The sequence below is a fragment of the Chenopodium album genome, chromosome 12 (assembly GCF_948465745.1).
Source record: "Chenopodium album chromosome 12, dcCheAlbu1.1, whole genome shotgun sequence".
Classification (NCBI taxonomy): Eukaryota; Viridiplantae; Streptophyta; class Magnoliopsida; order Caryophyllales; family Amaranthaceae; genus Chenopodium; species Chenopodium album.
The window spans coordinates 48,286,126-48,313,236 of NC_137845.1; the positions used below are offsets into that span (position 1 = coordinate 48,286,126).

The 27,111-nt window shown below is 41.7% G+C and overlaps 1 protein-coding gene across 2 annotated transcripts; it reads left to right on the plus strand.

The window, feature by feature from the left end:
* Nucleotides 1–1,115: 1,115 nt before the first annotated feature.
* LOC145572488 (glucomannan 4-beta-mannosyltransferase 9-like) lies at nucleotides 1,116–27,111 on the plus strand. 2 transcript variants are annotated; one of them, XM_081631461.1, is made up of 9 exons: nucleotides 1,116–1,943; nucleotides 2,069–2,167; nucleotides 3,310–3,562; nucleotides 24,731–24,841; nucleotides 25,463–25,599; nucleotides 25,841–25,954; nucleotides 26,039–26,241; nucleotides 26,335–26,529; nucleotides 26,640–27,111. In XM_081631461.1, exons 1-9 carry the CDS (start codon nucleotides 1,611–1,613, stop codon nucleotides 26,800–26,802), a joined length of 1,608 nt encoding a protein of 535 aa, XP_081487587.1. In that variant the 5' UTR covers nucleotides 1,116–1,610; the 3' UTR covers nucleotides 26,803–27,111. The 2 variants fall into 2 exon arrangements, with proteins under 2 accessions (XP_081487587.1, XP_081487588.1); XM_081631462.1 differs by having other exon boundaries at nucleotides 26,042–26,241.

Below are 27,111 nucleotides of genomic sequence, written 5' to 3' on the forward strand. Positions count from 1 at the left end.
GGAGAAGGAGAGAAAACCATATCCAATTGTCCGACCACCGGATTTGTACTTAACCTGCCTATGATGAGCCGCATCAGCCACAACTCGTCCAGGAACAAAGTTGGATAGTCCAGTCTGTGTCAAAGGATAATTTAGTATTATTATTATTATTTAATTATAATAGTAATTTAATAACAACAACAACAACAATAATAATAATAATAATAATATAAACCATAATATTGTATCTCGGCTTCCCACTAATTTTTTGTAGGTTGTATGACTTCGTCTGTTTTTGAGAAATAATAATAATAATAATAATAATAATAATAATAATAATAATAATAATAATAATGAAGGTAATAATAATAAAATAATGGTGATAATAATATTAATAATATGTTAAGTATGATAATAAGAATAATTATGGTAAAGATAATAATGGTGATGATACTTTGTTGAACATAAATTATTTGTAATATATAGAATTCATTTCTACTGAAATTATATTATTTTTTTCTTAACTTATTTATACCAATAGCATATTTATTTATACTAATAGCATATAATATATGTATTTTGAAGTTATTGAATTTTACGAGCTAAAATTTAACTTTACTAAAGTTAAATTACTACTTTTGTTTATTTTTATTTGTAACAAAATGGTATTTTATGTAGGATCTTGTTAACGAACGCTTTCGAGGCGTTGGATAAGCATTTAAAATACTACCAAAAGTGGTATAAATTTGGAAAAGTATGACAAAATCCCGCGTCAATCAGTGTAATTAATGTTCATTTTAATTTAATCTTTCTAATTTTAGCTAGCTTAATGAGCGCTCCCGGAACGTTCGTTAGCTTTTGCCTTCTGTGTGTGAAATAAAATTTTTTGTTGCAAATTAAAAAATAGAAGGTAATAAAAAAAAATAATAATAATAAACTTAAATTATTTTTATAGAATATAATTTGAATATGGTAAGGACAACCAACAAATGCACAATAGAACCTTAGCTGGTAAAATATAAAAGGTGATATTTGTACCCTTTTTTTTTTTTTGGAAAGGGGATAGTGCATTTATGAGGTGATATTTGCACCTAAACTTGAGATAATAAATAAAATTTAAATAAACCCAAAAATGATAGAAGGTATATGTGTTAGGTAGAAAAGAGCAAAAACAGGGGAACCTCATATAAATACTCTATATCTTCTTCTCAATTTCATTACCACATTAAACAATCTTACAATTTCATTTCTCATTTCTTGTAATTTTTTGGAACTGCTTCTGTTTTTCATTTGATTACAGAAGCAGCTTCCACTTTAATTCATTTTTTTAATATAAAACTCAAGAATAAAACCTCCTTTTCAAACTTTATTTCCCTCTTTTTTCTTGCTTTTCTTTTCATATTTTATCAAATGAGAGATTTCCTTCAATTCAAACTGGAATTTGTGTTAATTTTTCTGTAATTGTACCGACAACCCCATTTCGAATAACAATTGTTTTGCGTGATCCTGAAGAAACAAATCTAGAAAAACAGAGAATTTTTCTTTCTCATCATATTTAAATATCAGCATTTCACCAAAAAAACATCATCCCCTGTTATTATCTTCCTCTGTTTTTTCGGTTCGACGGAAAAATGGAAAGAATATCAAATCAAGAGCTTCTTTTTCCAGAAGGTCTGCTAAAGCAGAGAGATGATGTAACAGGGCAAATTGGGTTAATTTGGGATCAAATTAAAACACCCATTTTTGTGCCAATTCTAAAATTAGCAGTCATTATTTGTTTGGGAATGTCAATAATGTTGTTTATAGAGAGAGTTTATATGGGAATTGTGATAATTTTGGTGAAAATGTTTGGAAAAAAGCCAGAAAAAAAGTATAAATGGGAAACTATTAAAGATGATGTAGAGCTTGGTAGCTCAGCTTATCCTATGGTTCTTGTACAAATCCCAATGTACAATGAAAAGGAGGTAATGTATTAAATTTTCTTTATAGTTTTTTTTTTTTTAATTTTGTAATTTCGTAACATTAGACTTTTCACGATCTTCAAGATGTACCTTTGAGTCCGAGTCTGTAACTTTGATTAATTGTGCAGGTGTATCAGCTCTCCATTGGAGCAGCATGTGGACTTTCATGGCCGTCTGATCGAATTATAATTCAAGTTTTGGATGATTCAACTGACTCAACCATCAAGGTACTATTCCGTGCTGCACAAGTACAGTAGACTAGTGAAGTAGTGAGCTAGTGATGCATTTTTTTCACTTTTATACCATATTATATGAAAATTAAGGGATTAAAAGACTAAAATTTTGTCCAAAACCGACAAAAAAAAAAAAAAAAGAAAAAAAAAAGAGTAATGGTAAAAAGTTTTCAATTTTTTACAGCCGTGGTGAATTTGCACCTCAAAATGTGTAGACTTTGGATTTTTGGCAATCGTGCACCACAGCTTTTATTCATGGAAAATCGATTTTTAGAATTATCTCATCTTCATTTATATGATTATTTTTACATGTGTATTCTTTTTATGTATGGTGAAAAATTTAGAAAATTGCATTTACAATTTACATCATTTAAATAAAGATTTTAAATTTTTAAACTAGAAAGCATTTACCTCAAACATAACTTGTATTTTCAACTATCTATTAAAATTATTGTAGGTGTCAAAATATATTTTTTTTTTTTTTTTTTTTTTTGAACGAGAAGTAATAATATCATTAAATAATAGCCATAAGGCATCTACAATAATAAAGATCTATAAACCACAGATTTAGAGAAAATATCATAACTTTTACATTCAAAATCATAACTAATTGCATATTTGGCATAGCTCATACTCCACCGCTTCAAACTTGACGCGAGCAATGATTAGGGATAATGAGAAGTTGAGACCTCCACAATCTAATATAACTCCGTCATCTCTATTTTAGTATGACGAAGTTGTTTAGGGATAATGAGAACGGTTATTTTAGAATCAAGCAGATTTTATTTTTTTTTATTTTTTATTTATTTTTTTTTTTTGAAACCAATCAAGCAGAAAGTATTATTTTAAAGTATCGTGATTGTTCCCTACTTAATGTCCTTTAAAGTCATGGAGAACCATAATTCTTAAATGCGGAGTATACAAAATTTTGAGAAGAGTTTAGAGAGTGATGATCTGTTGAAGCACTTTAGATGACACTTCTAAGTTGATCTTGCTAAAAATAGTATGTACAAGTTTACCACTTTAAAAAAAAAAAAATACTACTCCGTTCAATGACAATGTTCATAACCTTTTTCTTCTTTTTACTATTTTTATTTTTTATTTTTTATTTTGGAATTTTGTTTATGGGAGAGCAGGAATTAGTCGCAATGGAATGCAAGAAATGGGCGAACAAAGGAATAAACATAAAGTATGAGATTAGGGACAACAGAAAAGGGTACAAAGCAGGAGCTCTTAAAGAAGGAATGAAGCATAACTATGTCAAGAATTGTGATTATGTTGCTATTTTTGATGCCGATTTTCAACCTGAACCTGATTTTCTATGGCTTACAATCCCCTTTTTGATGCATAATCCTCAGCTTGCCCTCATTCAAGCTCGTTGGAAATTTGGTAATTTTGCTTATTCTTAACTTCTTTTTCTATATATAGTATATTCAAACACGGTACGATAATATCTTAAGGCGTTAGAGAGACATAATTAAGTTTTTAAGTCTTCTAAAAAATCCTTGAATTATTGGAGCAGTGATAGTAAAATAATGTGTGCTTTAATGTTCATGTGTGCAAATGTGTACAATAGTCATTGGATTAAGAATTTTGAGAAGAACCAATTGGTTTTAATTTGTAGATGTTGAACTAACATCATTTTACTTTATTTGGAAACTATGAAGTTTACTTAGTTAGGTGTATTTTCTTAAATTTAATTAATTTACTTTTTGATAAAAAAATTTCTTTCTTCAACATAATACGTAGTGTATTAATTGGTATCATAGTATGGGACTATGGGAGTATAGATGAGTGAGGAGTGCAATCAAGGCAATAAGTTAAGAAGCAAGGACATAAGGTGTATGAAAGTGATATTGCGGCTCAAGTTGATAGTCCTTGTTGGCCAATCTCAAGTGTGACATTTGTTGGTAGGAATCTGATTTAAGGTAGCTTTCCACATGCTCATAATTAATAGAGGAGAATTAATGTTGCTTAGAAAGTTTTATTATAAAATAGAAAGGTAATGATATATGCAACTTTAAGGATTACATGTGAGTATCTCAAAGTTATATATTTCCTAATAAATTAACTCTGTATTTTGTATTAATCTAAAAATGCATGATAAAATCACGAGTAAATTATTGGTATAATTAATAGTATTTGATTTAACTTAATGTTTCTATTTTTAGATTCTTATATAGAACCCTTTTCTAAAATTGATAAAACAATTTGTATTCATGAGAGGACTAAGGGCTTGTTCTGATTGACTGAATTGAATTGAACTGAACTGAACTAAACTGAATATTTTATGAGAGAAGGAAATTAAGAACTGAAGTGAAGTGAAGTGAAAATAATCTGAAGCGAATAAACCCTAAGAGCTAACTAAAAGTTAAGAGTGGCAACATTAAAGACGAATTGAACTACATATAGAGTACTATACTACTACTACTAACATTAATCAACTCTTAATTTTGTTTTAAATTTCTATGTTAATACTGAGTTTTTTTTTTTTTTTTTTTTTTTTTTTTTTTTTTTTTTTTTTTTTAACAAGAGTTAATACTAATATAAGTTCTTTGTAAGACATTATATTAAATGTTTATGTTTACTTCTTAGGGATATGTATATCATAAGAGCAAATTGATTCAAAACATAAACAACGGTCTCTAATATTGTAATTGTACTTGTATTAGTTTGTAAGTTAGCAATCTTTTTTTTATTAATGATTAGACATACGATCAATGAGAGACAATAGAAATAACAAAACAGAAGAAGTATTATTGTTTGTGTCATAGGCTCCTATAGATTTAAGACGAACACTACTAGTACTAAACCTACTAATACATTTTACAACCCTTTGAATCTCAACAATACTTTTTCAATGATGGAAGATTTCTAATGAACCACTCCATGATATAGCAAGGTGATACACTAGCCAAGTAACACTTTTCTCTTTTCCAGATTTTTCTAAGCAATTAATAGAAAAGGTTGTAACATGAAATACAATTGTCCTGCTTTAAAGTTATGAAATGGCAATATGAATATAACCCATGAGTAAGACTTACACTTACAGAAGTATAGATTGTTTTAAAAATGGTTCAATTGACCCACATGCTCCCTTTTTCCTTCATTTCTTTTTTACTTAGAACAACAAAAGAAAAAATGAAAATAAAATAAAATAAAACTATGGACCAAAATCAAGTATGAAGGTCAAATCTGTCATTTCAGTTTATCAAATGTTATTAAGTAGTTAAAGTTAGCTCCATGTGCTTGGGAAATTTCTTCTGTGATATTCCAGTGATTAGAGATTACCATTGTCTGGCTCATCCAGGAAAAATTAAAGTCTAGGAATTTATGATAGCTTTAATTTTGGGGTAGTTTATTTTATAATTTTTTTTTAAACAAAAGTAAATTGATAGAGACCTCTCATAGTCCCCATTTATTAAAAAATTGCACTCTATGTTGAAAATTTGTCCTTCTTTTTTCACCTATAATAATTTCCCTTGTCTCCAATTATTTTAACCATTTGTTAAATTTAATAATTTATGTGATTTAAATTTAGGTTATTTTTACTTTTACCACCTCTAAAAAATCACTTATTGGCTTTTACCAATATATATGTATATATATGTGTTTGGGCTAAGTCCATTGTCCTAAGCCCATTGACCTGGAATTACGAAAATACCCCTCCATTATCCAGCCCATCATTAGTCAGCACCAAGTACGAATTTACCCCTAATCCATCCAATTAAGTACAACTTCTGCCACTTGAAAGTACATCTATAAATAGCTCTCCAATCATTAGCAATGGTAACTTTTTCTAATTCTCTACTTTCTCTCTCTACTTTCTCTCTCTAAAGTACGATCGCTGACCTAAGCATCGGAGGGGCTTTCCCGGGTCACACCCCCGGGGTAGTTAACCTTCTCTCTTTTGCAGGCCTAGCTCTCGGACAGCAAGGCATAGCGGAGGGAAATTCGGACATTACTAGGACTTTGCCTTGAGACATCTTGACATTACTACCGTAACTCCCAGGAATACCCTAAGACTCCCAGGAGCAACTCTGTTTTCCAGAAACAGGTGGCGCCGTCTGTGGGGATAAGTAACAAAAAGTCATGGTGAACACTAGGCGTCCCCGTAGTACATACCAAGATGCTACTAGGCGAGCTCCTATTCTCTCGGCTAGGCATGCTCATGTAGTCGAGGAGATAATACCCCAGGCTCGCAGTGACCCCGTCGGGGAAGTGACTAGCCCCCAGGTGGTCACCCGCCGAGACTTGGATCAACTGGCCCTCCAAATCAACAAAAACTTGGAAGAAAGCCTCAGGGCACTTGTCAACCCGGGCGGGGGGCAAGGCGGGTTAGGGAACGCTCAACAGCTTAACCCCCAACCTCATGTCTCCCAGCTCCATCAAGCCTCCTCCCGTCCCAGGCATCAGGAGTCTCACCGCTCTCAGCCAAGACAATCTCCCAACTCCCGGCGGGGGTCAAAGCAACCCACCCAGCCGAGAGATGCTAGAGAAATAATCAATGACCGAAGGCTGAGGGAAGGAACTTTGGATGCCCGTCAGATAATCAACTCGAGGAGAGATAATTCTAAGGAAGAAGAGGATGCACCCCCGAGAGGTCGAACAAGAGTTCACTCTCACCGTGGTTCCACCAGATATCGAGATAATACAGCTAACTCAGCTACTTCAAGGCAAAGAAGGACTTCTCCTAGGCCTACACCTTCACCAAGAAGAAGCCCGGAGCGCTCTCCACTTCCCAGGACAGGAAGACTTGGGATTGTCAAGAATATCACCCCCTTCAGTGAGGAGATCATGAACACACCCATTCCGCCTAAGGTCAAAATCCCCACGTTGGACCCATATGATGGAAAGACAGACCCGAAGGACCATCTGAACGCTTACAAAGCACAGATGGGAGTCCAAACGGGATGTGAGGCCTCGTGGTGTAGATTCTTCCCCACCACACTCAAGGGTATAGCCCAGGCCTGGTTTAATAACCTTACCCCTGGGAGCATTAAAACATTTGACATGCTGGCTACTCAATTCACGAAACACTTTATTGCTGGGAGTAGACAAACGAAGACCAGCGTGCACTTGATGACTGTCAAGCAGGGAGAGAATGAAAGTCTGAAGGATTATATCAAGAGGTTCAACACCGAGTCCCAGCTTATCCCCGACCTCCAAGATAATGTGGCCTTCACAGCCCTTCTCTTTGGGCTCAAGTCCAACAAGCTGAAGTTTGAACTTGTGCATGATAAAGTCAGTACCTTCTCTGAAGCTATGGAAAGAGCTGAAAGGATCATTGAAGCTAGTGAGGTGTGCAAGGCACCCTTGGCTAACAACAAGGGGAAAAGAAAGCAAGAAGACAACTATCATGAGAACAGGAATAGAAGGCCAAAAAGGGCTGAGAGTGATGATGAAGGGCTCAAGTACAAGGCTGATAGGCGTGAGATCTATTTGGACATAAAGAACAAGGCTATCCTCCCCAAGCCTAATCCAATGAATACACCAATGGAGCAAAGGAACAAGAAGCTTTGGTGTGAATACCATAGGGAGTGTGGTCATGTCACCCGGAATTGCAGAGAACTCAAGAAAGCCTTAGATAAGCTAGCAGAAGAAGGGAAGCTTAATCGTTACTTGAAAGACCCTCCGAAAGACAAGCAAAGGAGTAAGGCTTCAAGGGTCGTGAATGAGGCCCACAGCTCAGCCGATACCAACATATCTATCCATGTCATAGCCGGGGGATATGCCTCTGGGGGCTTATCTAATAGAGCACGCAAAGGTCATTTGCGATCTCTAGGGGAAGCTATCTGTTTCTGGAAAACAGAGTTGCTCCTGGGAGTCTTAGGGTATTCCTGGGAGTTACGGTAGTAATGTCAAGATGTCTCAAGGCAAAGTCCTAGTAATGTCCGAATTTCCCTCCGCTATGCCTTGCTGTCCGAGAGCTAGGCCTGCAAAAGAGAGAAGGTTAACTACCCCGGGGGTGTGACCCGGGAAAGCCCCTCCGATGCTTAGGTCAGCGATCGTACTTTAGAGAGAGAAAGTAGAGAGAGAAAGTAGAGAATTAGAAAAGTTCCCATTGCTAATGATTGGAGAGCTATTTATAGATGTACTTTCAGGTGGCAGAAGTTGTACTTAGTTGGATAGATTAGGGGTAAATCCGTACTTGGTGCTGACTAATGATGGGCTGGATAATGGAGGGGTATTTTCGTAATTCTAGGTCAATGGGCTTAGGACAATGGACTTAGCCCAAACATTTAGCCCCACGCGTGATGTGGGAACAAGATCGCATGAAGTTCGGATATCACGCGGAGTAAAGATAAGAGAAGTTGTCTGATATACTGGAGAGAATCCGGATGTATTCCCGGGAGCTAAAATGAGCCCCAAGTGCATCTGAGGGCTAAAAAGAGCCCCAAGAGACTTGCAAGGGTGAAAACCAGCCCCAAGCAATGCATTGATAGTATTTTTATTCTGATGATTTAGCAGTTTGGGGGGCTAAGCTTGATGAGGGCTTAGGCACAACTGATGAGTTTTTCCTTTTTAGAATATTTTTCTTCAGGTTGAGCTCCATGTATTTTGCTGAAGGCATGTCTTGTCTCCTTTTCCCCTACCCTTGGGGGTTTTTGAGATAAGCTGATGATGATTCAATGTCAATTAAGCTTGTATTTAAGCCTTAATCCTTCAATGGTGATATTCTGGGCTCAAGTATTACTTTAGGCCCAACTGAACCAGGGTTTTGATGAGTTGCCATCTCCTTAGCTTGAAACATATGAACTCCCACCGTACTTGCATTTGCCTGGGAATATTGGAATTCGGGTTTGACTTTGATAATTTTTCTGAGTTTTTGAATTTTGAGTGTGAATGCGAATTCCTGCCGGGTGTGTTCGGTTTTGCGGGAATTTTCGATTTTGTGTTTGAATTTCGAATGTTGTAAGTCATGATGCCTGAATCGGACTTTGTATATTTTTTTTTTTTAATTCTCGGGTAGGCTGAGGTGAGGAGAATTGAGGGGGGAGCCAAGTCGAATGCTCGGCTTTTGCTGAAAGGTTGCTCGGTGCTGTCGAGGGGGTTATGATGCGAACGCCGAGAGAGTGAGAGTTGTGAGCGTGAGAGCAGGTGTCTAGGCCGAGGGATGTGCCTAGGCTGAGGGGGTAGCTAGTGCGAACGCCGAGAAAGTGAGTGATATTTTTCGAATTTTCTGGGGGTATTTAGCTAGAGTGTTGAAGGGCTGCTAGGTGTCGCAGGGGTGTGAAAACCCGAGTTGAGGGAGACGCTGAGAGGGTAGCAGCGTATACCGAGGGGGTGAGTGTGCGGAGCAGGCCGAGGGATCCGAGGGGTTTTCCTTGAGTGGCGCACTCGGTCTATTACCCCTAGGAGAGGGTGAGTTATGCATAGCTGAGACTTATGTTTAAAGAGATAGGGCATTTACTTAGAAAAATTTGAGATGAGAGGATAGCTTTGCGGTTGGATAGCTGAGAGGAAAGGCGATGGCCGAAGGCCTTGCTAGTCGAGCCGAGTGTCAGACCGGGGATGCCGAGGGGGTGCCTGGTGGGCCTTGGTGCGCGACAACCCCGAGAGAGATATGAGAGGTTTGAATTTTACCCCCGGGGTGAGGGATCGGTGAGGTGAGAACATTCGGCTTTTACTTAGAATTTTTTGAGGGGAAGAGTGAGGTGCGCTACCCCGGGGTGAGGGAGCCATACCCCGGGGTGAAGGAGTCATACCCCGGGGTGAGGGAGCATTGAGTGAGAGTGAGAAGAGGGCATGCTCTCCGGGGTGAGGGAGCTAACCCCCGGGGTGAGGGAGCTATACCCCGGGTTGAAGGAGTATTGAGTGAGAGTGAGAAGAGGGCATGCTCTCCGGGGTGAGGAAGCTATACCCCAAGGTGAGGGAGCTATACCCCGGGGTGAAGGAGCATTGAGTGAGAGTGAGAAGAGGGCATGCTCTCCGGGGTGTTGGAGCTATACCCCAGGGTGAAGGAGCTATACCCCGGGGTGAGGGAGCTATACCCCAGAGCATTGAGTGAGAGTGAGAAGAGCTATACCCCGGGGTGAGGGAGCTATACCCCGGGGTGAGGGAGTATTGAATGAGAGTGAGAAGAGGACATGCTATCCGGGGTGTTAAGGTAGTTTGAGAAATAAAATCAAGTGACTTATACCTCCGGGCGAAGTTACTTTGAGAAATAAACCAAGTGACTTATACCCCCAGGCGGGAGTACTTTGAGAAATAAATCCGAGAGCTTTATACCCCGGGCCGAGGCACTTTGAGAATAACCCAAGAAGCTTTATAGCTCTAATCAGAGGTACTTGAAAAAAATAAACCAAGTGACTTATACCCCCAGGCGGAGGTACTTTGAGAAATAAACCAAGTGTTTTATACCCCAAGCCGAGGTATCTTGAGAAATAAACCAAGAAGCTTTATACCCCAAGCCGAGGTATCTTGAGAAATAAACCAAGAAGCTTTATACCCCGGGCGGAGGGAGGCTGAGAGAGTGATTGAATAGGCCGAGCGGAGGGAGGCCAAGTTGAGAGAGTGATTGAATAGGCCGAGCGGAGGGAGGCCATGTTGAGAGAGTGATAGAATAGGCCGAGCTGAGAAGGTGATTTAATAGGCCAAGCGGAAGGAATAAAGAGAATACTCTATGCTAAGAGATGCTGATGGGCTTGACTTGTCATGTTGAGGCCTCCTCTAGGCCGAGGGCCTGGCTTCTAGTACCTAGAGCTTGCTCGAGCTGGGTCTATTAGCCAAGAGTTCGGCATGCATTATCTTTGCTAAAAATTACCCAAGGTTGAGGGTTGATATAGATAAGCCGGGAGCTAAGCCTTAAATAGCGACGCTGAGAGCCTGGAGTATGCCTTGTTTTGAGTTTGTCACAAACCCAAGATAATTATTTTTCTCCTAATTGAAGCTTGATGATTATCTCTAACTTTTAAATTTTGTTGATGTTGTAGAGGCTAGTCCCCGGGGTGCGCTTGACTTGTATTGAAGAGATCTTCCGGCCGAAGTAAGCCTCCTAATATAAATAGATGAGAGGTATGCTAATCCTATCATAGGGATAGGTTGGGGGCTAAACGAGCCCTATGTTATTGTTATAAGTGAGGTACGCTCTCCCGAACCTTGAGATAGGCTAGGGGCAAAACGAGAACCTTGTTATAGATGTATGAGAGGTAGTTCATCCCAACTTTTGGGATAGGCTGAGGGGAAGTACGTTATCCCAAATCTTGAGATAGGTTGAGGGCTAAACGAGCCTCTTGTTATATATGTATGAGAGCTAGGCTATCCCAACTTTTAGGATAGGCCGAGGAGAAGTACGTTATCTCAAATCTTAAGATAAGTTGAGGGCTAAACGAGCCCCTTGTTATATATGTATGAAAGGTAGACTATCCCAACTTTTAGGATAGGCCGAGGGCTAAATGAGCCCCAAGTTATAAATATATGAGGGGTACGCTATCCCAACTTTTGGGATAGGCCGAGGGCTAAACGAGCCTTTTGTTATTTTAACGATTCGCCAGGACACTATCTCAAACATTGAGTATAGGCTAGCATTTTGCCCCAAACATTGGAACAAACTTGTTATTGATAACCTTAGTTAGCGACCCAGGGTGTCTTGTACGAAAGAAGGACCGGTGCTTTTTGAGAAGATAATGAATTCCCGAGATTTTAAAGCTTTAGGCAGCTATGTAGATAACCATCCCGAAAAATGAAAATGATGCACTATTAAAAGAAATAACTTCTAGTATAAGTTCTTATTGCCCCTAGGGCATCATTGTCATTTGAGAAGTTGCACAGATACAACGTCTTAAGTCCGCATTCCAAGCATATCGGTTGCAGACTCCACCTTGTAGATATTCATGATAGATGGGGAAGGATAGCTTAGGACCATGCAATTTGGAACTTGTGAGTGGAAGACCCTCGAGTGAATAACCTCCATGATCTAGTAAAGTTCATGTAGAAAAAAAGGGTGCTTTCATCTTAGCATAGCCCTTAGCTAGGCATGCCAAGGGATTGGTAGAAGCATATCCCTCGGCTAGGCATGCCGAGGAGATGATAGATTCATATCCCTCGACTAGGCATGATTTGGGGTTGTTATATGCATATCCCTCGGCTAGGCATGATGAGGATATGATAGAAGCTTGTCAAGGAGATGATAGAAACATAGCCCTCGGCTACGCATGTCGAGGAGATGGTAGAGGCTTAGCTCTCAGCTATGAATGCCGAGACGGTTGATAGAAGCATAGTCCTCGGCCTAGCATGTCGAGGTGTTGATAGAAGCATGGTCCTCGGCTAGGCACGTCAAAGGTTTGATGGAGGCATAGCCCCCGGCTAGGCATGCCGAGGCTGTTAATAGATGCATAGTCCCCGGCTAGGCATGCCGAGGTATTAATAGAAGCTTGGTCCCCAGTTAGGCATGCCGAGGAGATGATAGAGGCATAGCCCTTGGCTAAACATGGCAAGGAGATGACAGAGGCTTAGTTCTCGGCTAGGCATGCCGAGACGATTGATAGAAGCATAGCCCCCGGCTAAGCATGCTGAGGGGGTACCCAGGCAAGCCGAGGGGATATGCTAGCAGACTGAGGGGGTATCCTAGCAGGCCGAGGGGGGGTATGCTGGCAGGCCGAAGGGGTAACCAGGCAGGCCGAGGGGGAATTCTTGACTCTTGCTGGGAGTTAGGAGTTTGATGTGGTTGTGAACGACGGGAGTCTTGGTGTTGAGGCCGAGAGGAGGCTTGATGGAGCTGGGACAAGTGAGGTTGAGGATTAAGCTGTGGAGCGTTCCCCAGCCTACTTGGCTCTCCTCTTGGGTTGACAAGTGCCCTTAGGCGTTCCTCAATGTTTTTGTTGATCTAGGCTGCCAGCTTATCCAAGTCTCGGCGAGTGACTACCTGAGGGTTGTTCACCTCCCCAGCGGGGTCGCTGCGAGCTTGGGGTAATATCTCCTCAACTACATGAGCATGTCTAGTCAAGAAAATCGGAGCTTGTCTAGTAACATCTTGATAGGTGCTGCGGGGACGCCTAGTGTTCACCATGACTTTTTGTTTGTTATCCCCACAGACGGCGCCACCTGTTTCTGGAAAACAGAGTTGCTCCTGGGAGTCTTAGGGTATTCCTGGGAGTTACGGTAGTAATGTCAAGATGTCTCAAGGCAAAGTCCTAGTAATGTCCGAATTTCCCTCCGCTATGCCTTGCTGTCCGAGAGCTAGGCCTGCAAAAGAGAGAAGGTTAACTACCCCGGGGGTGTGACCCGGGAAAGCCCCTCCGATGCTTAGGTCAGCGATCGTACTTTAGAGAGAGAAAGTAGAGAGAGAAAGTAGAGAATTAGAAAAAGTTCCCATTGCTAATGATTGGAGAGCTATTTATAGATGTACTTTCAGGTGGCAGAAGTTGTACTTAGTTGGATAGATTAGGGGTAAATCCGTACTTGGTGCTGACTAATGATGGGCTGGATAATGGAGGGGTATTTTCGTAATTCTAGGTCAATGGGCTTAGGACAATGGACTTAGCCCAAACGCTATCTATGATATTGACACCCCTTCATCTACCCCGAAGGACCCTCTCATGGTCTTCGGGGGGGATTCGGCAAAGAAGATTCAAAGGCCCCATGATGACCCACTGGTGATCAGCATGAAGGTGGCAAATGCCAAGGTCAGGAAAGTGTTGGTGGATAGTGGGAGTTCAGCTGACATAATCACTTGGAATTGCCTCGTGCAAATGCGTTTTGGCAAAGGAGATCTCTCACCCCTTGACAAGCCCTTAGTGGGTTTTGGGGGAAACCATGTCTACCCTTTGGGTACAATCAGGCTCCCAATCCGCCTAGGGGAGAAGAAGAAAGGGAGAAGCTTCGTATTCACATTCTTAGTTGTGGACACCCCTCTGCCATACAACATGATCATAGGCCGACCCCTGCTCAACGAGGTCAAGGCGGCAATCTCAACTTATCACCTACTCCTTCAGTTTGAGACCGATGATGGCTCAGTAGGGAAGATATATGGAGATCAGTTTGAGGGACGAAAATGCTATGTAGATAGCCTGAGGCAGCATGAAGGCTTAGATAATCAAGAAGACAAGGGGGCTAAGCGAAGGGCAATGGATATAGATAACCCTCAGCTCCCCATAATGAACATATACATGGCTGAAAATCCCAAGCTCTATGGTAGGCCTAAACCTATCGAAGAGGATGAAAGCATACCCTTGGGAGATGATCCCGCTCGGACTGTGAGAGTGGGAAAGAACTTAGACCCCCAGCTCAGGGAAAGTATCATTCAAGTACTTAGAGAGTACAAAGACATCTTCGCTTTTACAGCAGATGGAATGCCGGGCATAGATCCCGGGGTAATGACACATGAGTTGAACATAAAGGAGGGCTACAAGCCTATCAAGCAAAAACTCCGGCATGCTGGGCCGGATAGAAACAAAGCTGCAGCTGCTGAGGTCAAGAAGCTTCTCGAAGCGGGTTTCATTCGAGAATGCCAATATACCGAGTGGTTATCTAATGTTGTGCTTGTTAGGAAGCCAAACGGCTCTTGGCGTATGTGTGTGGATTTTACGGATTTGAACAAGGCCTGCCCCAAGGATGATCATCCTTTACCTAAGATTGATAGGTTGGTGGATTCGACCGCTGGTCACGCCCTCCTAAGCTTCATGGATGCCAATGCTGGGTATCATCAGATACCCATGTCTGAAAAAGATCAAGCTCACACGGCCTTCATCACTAGTCAAGGGGTCTATTGTTATAACGTGATGCCTTTCGGTTTGAAGAATGCTGGGGCTACGTATCAGCGCTTAATGAATAAAATCTTCGAAGGACAGCTAGGCCGGAATGTGGAGGCCTATGTTGATGACATGATCGTTAAAAGCAAACAAAGCTCAGACCATATAGCAGACCTAAGGGAAACATTCACTACCCTTAGAAAATACAAGATGAAGCTTAATCCCAACAAGTGTGTCTTCGGGGTACAAGGAGGAAAGTGCCTGGGATTTATGGTAGATCATCGGGGTATTGATGCCAACCCGGAGAAGATTCAAGCAATTCTTGATATGGAATCCCCCCGGAATGTTAAAGAAGTGCAACGCCTTACAGGCTGCCTAGCTGCCCTAGGACGATTCCTATCCCGATCAGCCGATAAGAGTTTATCATTCTTCAAGGCCCTTAAGAGGCCCAAGTTCTTATGGGATGAGGAGGCTGAGAAAGCCTTCTAGCAATTGAAGGAACATCTCACCAACATCCCGAAGCTCGTTAGTCCCTTACCTGGGGAAACATTGTTTGTGTACTTGGCCATATCAGATTATGCCTTGAGTGCGGTTCTTGTTGCTGAGAGAGAAGAAGGCCAAATACCCGTCTATTTTGTCAGCCATGCTCTGAGGGGGGCTGAGTCAAGGTACACCCTTATTGAAAAGGTGGTGTATGCACTAGTAATGGCAAGCAGAAAGCTAAAGCCTTATTTTCAAGCACACCCCATCAAAGTTCTCACCAGTCAGCCCATCAAGAAGGTGCTAGAAAGCAAAAATCACTCATCCCGAATGACTGATTGGTCGGATCAGTTGGCTGATTTTGGGATTGAGTTTGAGCCCCGCAAGGCCATCAAAGCCCAGGCTTTGGCTGACTTCATAGCCGAATGCGCCCATAGGCCAACTCCAACAGACACCTCCGCCCCTTGGGCTCTTTATGTGGATGGGTCGTCTAGTAAGGCTGGAAGTGGAGCTGGGCTAGTTATCATCTCCCCGGAGGGAGAGAAATTTGAATATGCGGTTAAGTTTGCCTTCCATGCATCTAATAACGAAGCTGAGTATGAAGCTCTCATCTTGGGACTAAACCTATGCCAATTCATGAAAATCAAATCAGTTCAAGTATGCTCAGATTCACAACTCATCGTGGGGCAATTAACAAAAGAATTTGAAGTAAAGGAGGAAAACATGAAGGCCTACTTTGAGAAGGCTGAGAGTTTGGCAAAAGCATTTGAAAACTTTGAAATCAGGCACATCCCCCGTTCAGAGAATCAACAAGCAGATGCTCTTGCACGCTTAGCAAGCTCAGCTGAGGGGATAGCTCCCAGGAACATCATGTGGGAAGTGTTGGAGAGGCCAAGTACCCAAAGGCCCATCATCATGGAAATTGATAGGGGGGAGACTTGGATGGACCAGATCATTCTGTGCTTAAAAGGGGAATTGCCTGAGGATACCCCCGACTTCAAGATGATTAAAAAACGGGCTGAATGGTTCGTGCTTCATGAGGGGACACTTTATAAGAAGTCTTTCACTCACCCATTGCTCAAATGCATTACCCCGGAGGATGGGAACTATGTCCTAAGAGAAATTCATGAAGGGGCATGTGGTAGTCATCAAGGTGGGAGGACTATAGCTGGAAAGGCGCTGAGGGCCGGATTCTATTGGCCAACCCTAAGGCATGACGCCATGAAAATTGTTAAGAAGTGTGAGAGATGTCAATTGTTTGCTGATGTGCCTCATATCCCAGCCAACGCACTCACAAGCATTCAATCAGTCTTACCTTTCGACCGATGGGGCATGGATATCCTGGGACCTTTTCCTGTAGCCTCGGGACAAAGGAAGTTTTTGATAGTGGCTGTTGATTATTTCACTAAATGGGTTGAGGCCGAGCCCGTAGCAACAATCACCGACAAGCAAGTCCAAAAATTCATCTGGAGGAATATCATCACCCGCTTCGGGGTACCTCGCATTTTAATCTCTGATAATGGCCGGCAATTCAATAGTGGGCCAACCATAGAGTATTGTGGGCGTTTTGGAATCAAAACAAGGTTTTCGGCTGTGTGCCGACCCCAGACCAATGGCCAAGCCGAGGCAGCCAACAAAACAATTTTGAAGGGGTTAAAAACAATGTTGGAGGGTACGAAAGGCTCTTGGGTGGATGACTTGCCTGGGATTCTGTGGTCCATTCGTACCACCACCAAAGAAGCTACGGGGCAAACTCCTTTTGCCTTAGTATATGGAAGTGATGCTGTACTCCCAGTGGAGGTTGGGATCCCATCTCCCAGGGTAACCTTCTATGACTACACCCAGAATGATCAACTGAAGCCTATGGCCTTAGACTTACTCCCAGAGATAAGAGGAGATGCTTTGCTTCGCTCTATAGCATACAAGCAAAGAATAACTCGTTATTACAACAACAAAGTCAAGGCAAGACCCCTAGCTGAGGGTGATTGGGTACTCCGAAAGTGTGAGGCTGCTGGCAAACCCCCGGCATTGGGAAAGCTAAGCCCAAATTGGGAGGGGCCTTACAAGATTAAGGAGGTGATCCGCCCGGGGACTTTTCGCTTACAAACTCCTAATGGCAAGGACCTCCCCAGGCCATGGAATGCTGATAACCTAAGAAGGTTTTATGTCTGAACTTTTTCTTACAATGATGCCCTAGGGGCAATAAGAGCCGATACGAGGAAATCAAATTTTTTATATAGTGCATCATTGTAATGTCTCTTTGCATCAATGTTAATATAATGAAAAACCCCTCAGCTGGGATGTTTGCCCTTATTTATTTTTGTTTTTACTTGGCCTATTTTTTTTTTTCAATTTTCACATCGCTTGTTAGCATAGCACCATATGCCTAGCATAAGGCATTTTGGTTTCGCTAAAATTTGTTCCAATGTTTGGGGCAAGATGCTAGCCTATACTCAAATATTTGAGATAGAGTCCTGGCCGAAAAATCACTTATAACTTGAGGCTCGTTTAGCCCTCAGCTTACCTCAAAGAGTTGGAATAGCCCAGCTCTCATACACCTCTTAAACTTGGGGCTCGTTTTTTAGCCCCTAGCTCATTTACATTATCTTTACAAATTTTATAACTAAGGGCTCGTTTAGCCCCCGGGTAATCATGCAATTCTTGTAGGAATAACATGAGGCTCGTTTTAGCCTTCAAACAAGCAATAATAGATATGCTAAGGACTCTTCAAACACTAGGGACTTATTTTGGCCCCTAGGGGAAAATGATCAAGCAAGAAACAAATAAATAGAAGGGAGTAGTAAAGAGAAAAGCCTACAAGTTCTACAGCATCATAAAAACAAAGGCAAAACCAAATGTACATCTACAAGTCATCCAAAACGACGGAGTTAATGTTCGAAACTTAAGCAAAGAACCATAAGCATCATACATCCCAGAAGAATCAAGTACATCATAAAAAAATAAATCAAGTCTGAAATAAAGGCTAGAGAAAACTACTCCTGGGCCTCACCCTGCTCGGCCAATAACCTCCTGTGCTCCTCCTCCTCGGCCGCGCGAACAAGGTCCCTAACCTTATCCCGCACCCCGGGATATGAATCCTGGAGACCAAGGGAAGTGAAAGCGGTCTCCATGTGAGTAATGGCGTCGGTGATCCCCGCCTCAAAGGCCTCACTCCCTATCATGGCCTGATAATCAGCACAATCAGGACTCTGCTTCCATTCAGCAATCACCTCCTCCTGGGTCCGCTCCAACTTCTCCCGGGCCTCGGCCAGCTCACTCTTCATCCTCTTCACCTCGGCTTTCTTCTCCTTGAGCTCGGCGGCGATTCTTGCTTTCTCATCCAAGGCCTCCTTCAGCTTGGTCTCTGCGGCGGAGAGGCTAGACTTTCCGGCTTCCTGAGCATCAGAGAGCTCCTTCTTGGCCTTCTTCACCTCCTCCTGGGCCAAGTGAAGCCCCTCCGTGAGATCATGGATCTCGGTTCTTGCCTGCGAAAGCTCCGTCTTGAGGCCTTTGACATCCTTCATGGCCCCCTTCCGGTAGTCCTCCGCAAGAACACTCAGGGTCATGCCCGCCTACACCAACACAAAAGACAAGGACAGGGTTAATACAACCTCAAGGATATAAGAACATAATGATATTATAAGATAAGTATACCTTCATGACACCATCAAAAGCGGAGGTAATGGCCCTGGAGGGTTTTGCCCTCATCACCTCAAAGTCCTTAGCCGTAGGGAAGCGGGACATGGTCTTCTTCATCATCTTCTTCCGACCCCGCTTGGTCAGGCCCAGAATAGACTGAGGAAAGAAGGGAGGAACCTCAGTGTCACCATCCTCCTCCTCATCATCATCTTCACTCGAATCATCAAACCGGGTTTGCTTCCCCCGGTCCGCAAAGCCCTCGGCCTCCAGAGTATCAATGTGCTGAGAGACCGCTGGTGAAGCATGCTGGGATCCCTGGTCATCCACTTCCATTGTCGTAGCCTGGGATGATCCTTCCCCTTTCTCGATGGCCTTCCTCCTGAGCTTGGAGTTCTTTGGGTTCTGAAAAAGCAAATCACAAGTAAAGTTAGCAAAAAACAAAAACATTTGAAGGAATCCACTTTAGAGTAGTAATGTTACCGGGGGAGGAGGAGGGATGCTCATGTTTCCCCTCTTCAAGGAGAGCTTGAGTTTTCCAGCTCGAAAGTTGATCTGAGACATCTTGTTTTGAAGTTTCTCCGATAGCTGGTTGAAAGCAACGCCTGAAATCATCATTCACACAAAATCGTTAGTCAATGGTAAAGCCCAGGAGAAATCACGAAAAATATAAAGCGTACATGAAATAAATATACAAGTCCTACCACAGTCATAGGTGTGGCTCAGGCCCACGACACTCAAGAACCGCTCTTTCTTGAAATGCTTATCCTTCACAATCCACATGGTGGGAAGCTTATCCTTGGACCCTTTTTCCTTATAAGATTGCAACCAAATAGCCGGCACGGCTTCATCCACTCCCATAGCAGGAACATTATAGTTCAAGCCAATCCTAGGTACACCACTATGATCCCGGGGAATCCTCCAACCCCCAGCATGGAAGATGAAAACAAAGGTGTGGCGAAAACCCTTTTGACTCGTGGGTTTTGTGTTGATGGTAAGATAAAACTCCCTATCATGAAAAGCATACCACCCGTGGCTATCTACATTACCTGGGACCTCCTGAAGCCTATGAGTATTCCTAAAGGCGGTGACGGTGCAAGGAGCTCCAAGTAAACTACAAGTGGCTATGTACGCATTTATTGTCAACCAAGAGTTAGGAACAAGTTGGGTTATACTAAGGTTATACTCGATCAACAACTCCTCAATGAAAGGATGAAGCGGAAATCTCAACCCATTATCCAAATCTTGCTTATATACAGCTACACACCCGGGTGGAGGGTTATCTACAGTGCTATCACCCCTAGGGGAAGAAATGAGAAAAGGGTCCCTAATATGGTACTCAGTCTGTAAATGCCTAGTCCCCTCCGACAAAGATCTAAGCCAAGTGGCACATAGAGGGGCTAATCCTCCTCCTACTAGGGGGTTTAAAAGTCACCGGCGCCCCAAGAGAAGTGGAAGTATCATCCTCACTTGACATAGTCACCACACCGTCAACAAGCAATCTGTTCAAAGAACCTCTAGAAGTCGGTTCACGTGCAAGAGAAACTTCCCAAGGGGAAGGAGGTAAAAAATAATCAAAGCCTAAATCATGCTCAGGGGACGGGGATGGCACATAAGGAAAAGGCACACCCAAGGGAATAGATGAATCAATGCTACTACCAATTACATTTGTTACAAGTACTCCCCCCGACCAAATTTCCTTAGACAAGTCATAAGATGAAGGGCCGGGGAGAGAGTCTAGGTAATCTTGAGTCGCTTGGTCGTTCATAATACATACATAGCTCAACTCAAGATTACCCCCAGGAATTTTCAATGTACATGCAAAAATACAACAAGCGTACCTCTAAGCCTAATATCATCACAAGCGCAGCCGAGGAACAAGCAAAGCATACAAGGAAAAATAGCAAACAATTACTAAGCATGGAGGTATAATACTTAGAGCATAAAAAACTAAGTATAGAGTGCTTACCAAGTGGTTAGAGAGGCCGGAGAAGCTACCCTCAAGCTAATCAAGTGCACCCCGGAGAGAAATACTCCTACCAAGCAATAAAAAATTCAAGAAGTCAGAAAAATATCCACGGACAAGCCTAGCTAAGGAGCAATGGTTAGGAAAGTCAAAATCTCGAAATTTTTTCTAAGTAAAAGCCTTTATCCTTCTAAACTTAAAATTCAGCTATACATATCTCACCCTTGCCTGGGGGTAATAAACCCTTTCACACAAAAATCCGAAAGCCTATGACTAGGGGTAAATGCAAACATTTAACAAGAACAATCCGAAAAAACCTCACGCATTGCTCCGCACTCATACCCATGTCGATCTCTCTCTACCCCTTCGGCACTCTCACCTCCCAGGACCTAAAACAACTCCCTCGGCATCTACCCCGAGTAAAGCATCCAACTCCCTCGGCCTCGCACTCTCTCTCCCTCGGCATCATCATCATCATCTCTCGGCCTACCTCATACTCCCTCGGCATCACTCCCTCGGCATGCTCCCCCTATCACTCCCTCAGCCTCACTCTCTCTCTCCAACTCCCTCGGCGTCTCCTCTTCGGCTCTCACCTCCAACCCCTAGAAAATCTCTTGGCATTGGGAGATTCTCACGCATCAACTCCCTCGGCTGGGTCGTGACCTCCCTCGGCATCTACCAACACCCACATCTCTCTCTTCACTCGCATTTCTCCCACGCACTCTCACTCCCTCGGCCACGCACTCGTACTCCCTCGGGGTGCGCTACTTCTCCTCTCACTGCTGCTGGCCGAGGGAGGTTTCTCTCAACTCACTCCCTCGGCTCCCCCTCACTCCCTCGGCGCACACTCACAAAAATCATACACAAACCCCAAAAAATTCGAGGTACTGGGATGGACAAATTCATTCTAACTTTCACCCAAGCCAAATTCAAAAATTAAAAACAAAAATTCAGAAAAAACCAAGCACAATTTCATACATATGCGAGCCGAAATTCGAAAATTCTTAAAACCCCAGGTCTCAGCTTGTAAACCCCCGAACAATCCCAGGTTTCAGCTTTGTATACCCTCAAACATTCGGAAATAACGCATCATAGCCCTCAATTTCGGCTAGGCATAGTCGACTCTACCCCAGGTTAAGTCAATTCAAGAAATTCGAAGTTTTTACTCTACCTCAAATTCGAAGTTCAGACATGTATGCCCCGGAAACAAAATTAGAAATTCAGATTTTTCGGGTATAAACACCCAGCACACATTCGGATCTATGAAAAACGGATCAAAAGCTAGGAAAATTCACATACCTTTTGAAGATCAAGATGAACTTGGATGAACACCGGTTGACGTGACTTGAACTTTCAAACTCTCAAGAACTCTTGGGAAAAATTGGGGAGGATTTTCTGAATTTTCTCTAAGGCAAGTGGTGAGTGAAAAGCAAATGAAGGTACAAGTGGGAACTCATATGTCCCAAAAAAAGGAGATGGCAACTCCTCAAAACCCTGGTTCAGTTGGGCCTTGAAGAATGCTTGAGCCCAGAAAATCACCATTGAAGGATTAAAGCTTAAGTACAAGCTTAATCAGCATTGAAACTTGATCAGCTTGTCTCTAAAAGCCCTAAGGGTAGGGAAGAAGGAGATAAAACATGCCCTCAGCAAAATACATGGAGCTGAGGAAAAATTCTAAAAAGGGAAAAATTATCAGTTGAGCCTAAGCCCTCATCAGACTTAGCCCTCCAAACTGCTCAGTCATCCGAGTTAAAGCACTCTTAATGCATTGCTTGGGGCTGGTTTTCACCCTTGCAAGTCGCTTGGGGCTCATTTTAGCCCTCGGGTATACCTCGGGATTCTCTCCGGTATATCAGACAGTCTTTCTTATTTTTTCCGCATGATATCCGAACTTCATGAGATCTCGTTCCCACATCACGCGTGGGGCTAAATGTTTGGGCTAAGTCCATTGTCCTAAGCCCATTGACCTGGAATTACGAAAATACCCCTCCATTATCCAGCCCATCATTAGTCAGCACCAAGTACGAATTTACCCCTAATCCATCCAATTAAGTACAACTTCTGCCACTTGAAAGTACATCTATAAATAGCTCTCCAATCATTAGCAATGGTAACTTTTTCTAATTCTCTACTTTCTCTCTCTACTTTCTCTCTCTAAAGTACGATCGCTGACCTAAGCATCGGAGGGGCTTTCCCGGGTCACACCCCCGGGGTAGTTAACCTTCTCTCTTTTGCAGGCCTAGCTCTCGGACAGCAAGGCATAGCGGAGGGAAATTCGGACATTACTAGGACTTTGCCTTGAGACATCTTGACATTACTACCGTAACTCCCAGGAATACCCTAAGACTCCCAGGAGCAACTCTGTTTTCCAGAAACAATATGGATCTTGCTAACGAACGCCCCCGGGACGTTGGATAAGCATTTAAAATATCACCTAAAGTGGTATTAAATTGGGAAACCATGACAAAATTACACGTTGATCGCTATAATTAATGTTAATTTTTAATTTAATGTTTCTACTTTTAGCTAGCTTATCCAACGCCCCGGGAGCGTTCGTTAGCTTTTGCCTATATATATATATATATATATATATATATATATATATATATATATATATATAATACCACCAATAAAATTTCCGAAAATTGGACTTTACCAGCAACTAACGGATTCCGTCCATTAATCCGTTAGTAGGCCCACCTTTTTGACGTTTCCTATTCATCTCCCCCGATCTTCCATGTCAACCAGCCGGTGACGAAATCAACTCACCTTGGTTGGTCGGAATTTCGGGTGGGTCTAGGGAGGGATCGAAATTTGGTGTTGGCTAATAAGGGGGTCGGAATTCGGTGGTGGCTAGGATTTTAAAAGTGCGGAATGTGGTGGTGGCCAGGGTTTTAGGAGTGGTCGGAATTTGGTAGGAGGGGCTTTATGGGTGGTCGGAATTCGGTGGCTAGGATGTTGAGGTCGGAAATTGGTGGAAAGGGGATCGAAATCCGGTAGTGGTGGCTGGTGCATTGCGGTGGCTGTGGCTATGCAGGGTTGTTGTGTGGCGAATTGGTGGTAGGGTTGGTTCCTGTTTGGTGGTGGGGCTGGTAGCCGGTCCAGCGGCGGGGCTGGTAGTTGGCCTGGTGGATGGGAGTTGGTTGATGGCTGGTTTTTTTTATTAAAAAAAAATGTTTTTTCTTTAAAAAAAAAAATTACCAATAATGTGGTGACACGTGTACATGGTAGGCCTTACTAACGCTTTTATGGACGGAATCCGTTAGTTGGAGGTGATTGGTGGTAAAAGCAACTTTCATTTTTTTATGTGGTGGTAAAATAAAACCTTTTTTTTTTATCTAGGTGATAAAAGCCAATAAATGGTTTTTTGGAGGTAGTAAAATTCAAAATTCCTTAAATTTATTTTCACTTCTATAACTTGCTTTTCAGTATTATATCAAGTTTTGTTAATCTCTTATTTGTACATATGAATTCTTATTCCGAACAATGATTTATTTGTTGAAGAATTAATGTAAACATATTTTGCAAGTTTAACAATAATATGAAACTACGGAGTAACAGAAGTTGTTATATACACCCAGGTGCACAATAGATATACTAAAAATATTTTTTTGCTCATTTTGATGATTAAAGGACGATTATTGCTCTTTTAATAATCAAATGAGGAAAATTTAAATTTGGGTGCATCTTATACCCGAATGTATATAATACTTGTATAAATTATGAACTTTATTAAAATAGTTTTATAACTTACCATTTCACATTATTTTTTTTTTTGGGCAGTAAATTCTGACGAGTGTTTGATGACAAGAATGCAAGAAATGTCATTGGACTATCATTTTACAGTGGAACAAGAAGTTGGATCTTCTACCTATGCTTTCTTTGGCTTTAATGGTAACCTCATTTTACTCTTTTCAAGATAAATTCTATGACTACTAAACCTTAACCAATGTATTTTCACACAGTTCCCAAATCAGATAGCATTTTTGGGTTCATGATTTAATTTACCGACCTTTACTTGCCAATTTTAAAATTGGTCTACTTAATGAGTGTTCATGAGAACTTAATAACCTTCAAATATTTTTAATTTTTTTGACGGCTTTGGTGCCAAAATTAAATAAATACACTATAAGAAAGTGAAATTTTGATATGTTTAGAGAGAAGAGAGAAAGAGAGGTGGTACCAATGCTTGAACCCTGGACCTAGACTTCAGAGGTTTCATTCTCTTACCACTAGTCCACAAGGGAAGTGAAATTTTGATATGTTGAAATGGTTCTTATACTTATTTATCATATCATGAGTCATGACTTATCTCCTCTTAACATAGAACATGAATAGGTAAAGAACTATGAGTACCCAAGTAAACATCTTACTATGGCATATACTGGTCGACTTCAGAACAAAATCTTAGCTATATGAACTAACATTTGTTTCACAAAGTAGCAAAGGTTGAATTTTAATTAAACGTTCAATAGTTGATCAAGTTACCACGCTCATAGCCGCGAGGAATTGCAGGCACAGCTGGTGTATGGAGAATCTCAGCTATCAATGAAGCCGGGGGATGGAAAGATCGGACAACAGTCGAGGACATGGATCTTGCTGTTCGAGCTAGTCTCAAGGGGTGGAAGTTTTTATACCTTGGTGATCTCCAGGTATCTTTTTAAGACATAATGAATCAATGCTACTTAATTTGCTTATCCCTTATGAATTAGGTTCTGAATTGTGAACTGTTAGATGAAAACTAGGGGACTAAGATTAAGGTAAAGCCGTGTAAATGAGCCCAGTAGACTCGTAAGCCTAGTTCATCAGAAAGTATTGCATTCAGGTTTGCAGCTCAATAGATTTCAACAAAAAAAGTTCTGTGAGAAAACTAATGCAATGACGTTGATACAGGTGAAAAATGAACTGCCAAGTACCTTCAAAGCATACCGATTCCAGCAACATCGATGGTCCTGCGGCCCTGCTAACTTGTTTAGAAAAATGGCATTGGAGATCATAAGAAACGAGGTAGGTATCTTCTTCCCGATATATACTTGTCAAAAAAGTAAACATTCTTTCTGGAAAGAAAAAGACTTAGCGTTCAATATTTAGCAGAAAGTTTCGTTGTGGAAGAAGGTACATGTGATATACAGCTTCTTCGTAGTCAGGAAGGTCATAGCCCATGTAGTCACCTTTGCTTTCTACTGCATCGTCCTTCCTGCCACTGTATTAATACCCGAAGTTGAAGTGCCAAGGTGGGGAGCCGTTTACATCCCTACCATTATTACCTTCCTCAATGCAGTTGGGACGCCAAGGTTTACTTCAATCCTCCTCTCATTCTTTTTCTATCTTGTTTCGTTTCACTAAAACTCCCAAACTTATGTCCTGATGCGTATCTCTTACTGCAGATCACTTCATCTGCTAGTTTTCTGGATTCTTTTTGAAAATGTTATGTCATTGCACCGCACCAAAGCTACCTTTATTGGTTTGATGGAGGGTGTGCGAGTGAATGAGTGGGTCGTTACTGAGAAACTTGGTGATGCTCTCAAGTTCAAATCGGTGATTAAAGGATACAGGAAACCTCGTTTTAGGTTTGGAGACGGGTATAACCTCACTAAAAAAAACTTTATGCTATCATTGCCTAGCTATTTCTAATGGACTACCCACCCAATGCACAAACTGATTTCACTCTCATTTTCACTCATTTGAACAGGCTGCATATACTAGAACTCGGCGTTGGAGCTTACCTCCTCTTCTGTGGCTGCTACGACCTACTATATGGAAAGAACCACTTCTTCCTCTACCTTTTCTTTCAAGCCTTCGCCTTTTTCGTGGCAGGATTTGGATATGTGGGTACCTTTGTTCCAGGCTCCTAACTCTGATATAAAAAGTTCTTTTTCACTTGGCTGGAACTAGCTTGCAAGACCCAGTTCTATCCTCCTTAGCAGCATAAGGGAATGGTGCCTTTAGTGGCAACCCCCTCGAATACATGAGTATCAATTTTGTAAAGTCAATGACACAGATAAAACCAGAGTTTGGGAGATGTAGTTTACATTTGTGTAAAGTTTGGAGAACCTTCAGGACCATAGTTTGGTCAGAAGATTTGTTGTAGTCTTATAGATATGGTTACACAAAAACGTGCAAGCTGTAAGAAATATAATTCCAACAGTTCAAGGGGCTACTTC